Consider the following 2,036-nt stretch of genomic DNA (forward strand, 5'->3'; position numbering starts at 1 on the left):
TACAGCAAAAACAGTAAAATTGTGAAATATTTTTACTATTTAAAACAGCAGTTTTCTATGTGAATATCTGTTAAACTGTAATTTATTTCTGTGATGCGCAGCTGTATTTTCAGCATCATTACTCCAGTCTTCAGTGTCACATGATCTTCAGAAATCAGTATAATATGCTGATTGTCAATATTTAAAACAGTTGAGTACATTTTTTTTCAGGATTCTTTGATGAATAGAAAGATCAGCATTTATCTGAAATAAAAAGCTTTATTAACATTATACACTATTGCATTCAGTATAATTTTTATATTTTTTTTGGTTAAGAAATTATAGAAAGTAATACTTTTATTTAGCAAGGATGCTTAAAATTGATCAAAAGTGATGATAAAGACATTTATAATGTTACAAAAGATTTCTATTTCAGACAGTGTTATCGATATCGGAATTATATCATATCGACCGAAATTAAGAAATATATCGTGATATAAGTTTTGTCCATATCGCCCAGCCCTATATGCAGAGTCATTTTACATTTGATTATTCAGTTGCTGTACCTGAATACTGTTAGACTTACCTGAAAAATATAATAAAGCACTGTTAATTTCATTAGTATCTTTATTCTATTCTATTTATGTTTGTAATTTGTTTATTTTCTATGCTGATTTACTCACCTACAAAATCATCCCAATCATTGATTTTTTTTTTCCAAATAGAGCTATTCAAGTCATCTGGTGATTTTTTTTTTTCATATCGCAGAAAAACTAAATATCACAATGTGAGTGTTTTCCAGTATGGTGCAGCCCTAGTGTGCATCAGATTAAAGCTCAGCGGGAGCGTGGATCTCAGCTGATTGTGATGGACTCTGCTCAGTGACTCACTGCAGCGTGAAGCTGTCCACGCGACTGACGCGCAGCTGATAGTGGACCCCAGCGCTGGACAGCGTCGACACGTCCACGAAGAAGAACTGCGTCTCTGCCACGGCTTTGGTGGGCGGCTGACACAGCGTACGGCCCAGCTGTGTGTACTGGTACTTCCTCTGATACCTGCGGACAGACACACTCAAGCCTCGCTTAAAACACAATTATTGAGTCACCACTTGTAGTACACTTGAACTCATCTTTCATACACTAATACACTCAAGTGTACTACAAGTGGTGACTAAATACATTTTTAAAAACACATTTCAGTTCATATTCATGGCGTCTCAAAACAGCACAGTTCAGTACACTTAGATGATCTTAAGTTTATCTTAAGAAGTAATAAAGAATAATTGTTAGTATAATAGTATATAAAATTATATTACCGTATTGTCCCGAATATAAGACGATGTTTTTTTCTTGGAAATACATCTGAAAAAACGCGGTCGTCTTATATTCAGGGTCTAGACTTTGACATGTCAATAATACACCCACAACAATAGGTGGCGCCAAATACGCATAAAACGAGTGTGCCATGAAATACGTAATGTAATGTGTGTTGTAAAGATCGCGAGTAAAAACAAAAGAAAAAGAAAACATTACAGCTGCATGAGTCGTGACTGTCAAGTTAGCCTGATGGCACCAAACTCCCTTTGTGATTTTAAAACGTAAGACAGTACCCAGATTTAATTACACCAATTCCAATATTACTCAAGATCATAAGACTCACAGAAATTCTACTAATAATTGCTAAGAAGTGCATTGCAATGAAGTGGAAATCTGATACTGTTATTCCCATAAGTCTATGGTTATCTGAGGTTAATAACTGTATACCCTTGGAAAAATTAACATACTGGCTAAGAAATAAAAGTAAAGTATTTTATAAAATTTGGCAACCCCTTTTCCGTTATATGGAAGACACTTCAATAGACCGGATGGATTCTCTTTTCGAGTGAGGTTTTACACAGTAATAACTATGATATCCTGTATCATCCCAATTTTATTTATTTTTTATTTTTTTCTCTTTTTCCTTTTTGTCTTGTATTGTCCTGTCTTGTGCAAAAAGTTGTGTTTTGTATTTTTTGTTTATATTACAGTTCAAAAGCAAAAATAAAATATTCCAAAAAA

General features: G+C 33.7%; 1 protein-coding gene across 1 annotated transcript in view; it reads right to left on the reverse strand.

Moving 5' to 3' along the window:
• Positions 1-2,036, reverse strand: part of LOC107710504 (SID1 transmembrane family member 2-like) — a 21,536-nt gene that overhangs the window by 17,054 nt on the left and 2,446 nt on the right. Inside the window, exon 2 of the mRNA XM_016515288.1 lies at positions 870-1,060. Within this exon, the coding sequence (XP_016370774.1) occupies positions 870-1,060 (191 nt within the window). The remainder of the gene's footprint in view (positions 1-869; positions 1,061-2,036) is intronic.

Source organism: Sinocyclocheilus rhinocerous, unplaced genomic scaffold, assembly GCF_001515625.1.
Source record: "Sinocyclocheilus rhinocerous isolate Xijiao unplaced genomic scaffold, SAMN03320098_v1.1 scaffold867, whole genome shotgun sequence".
Lineage (NCBI taxonomy): Eukaryota > Metazoa > Chordata > Actinopteri > Cypriniformes > Cyprinidae > Sinocyclocheilus > Sinocyclocheilus rhinocerous.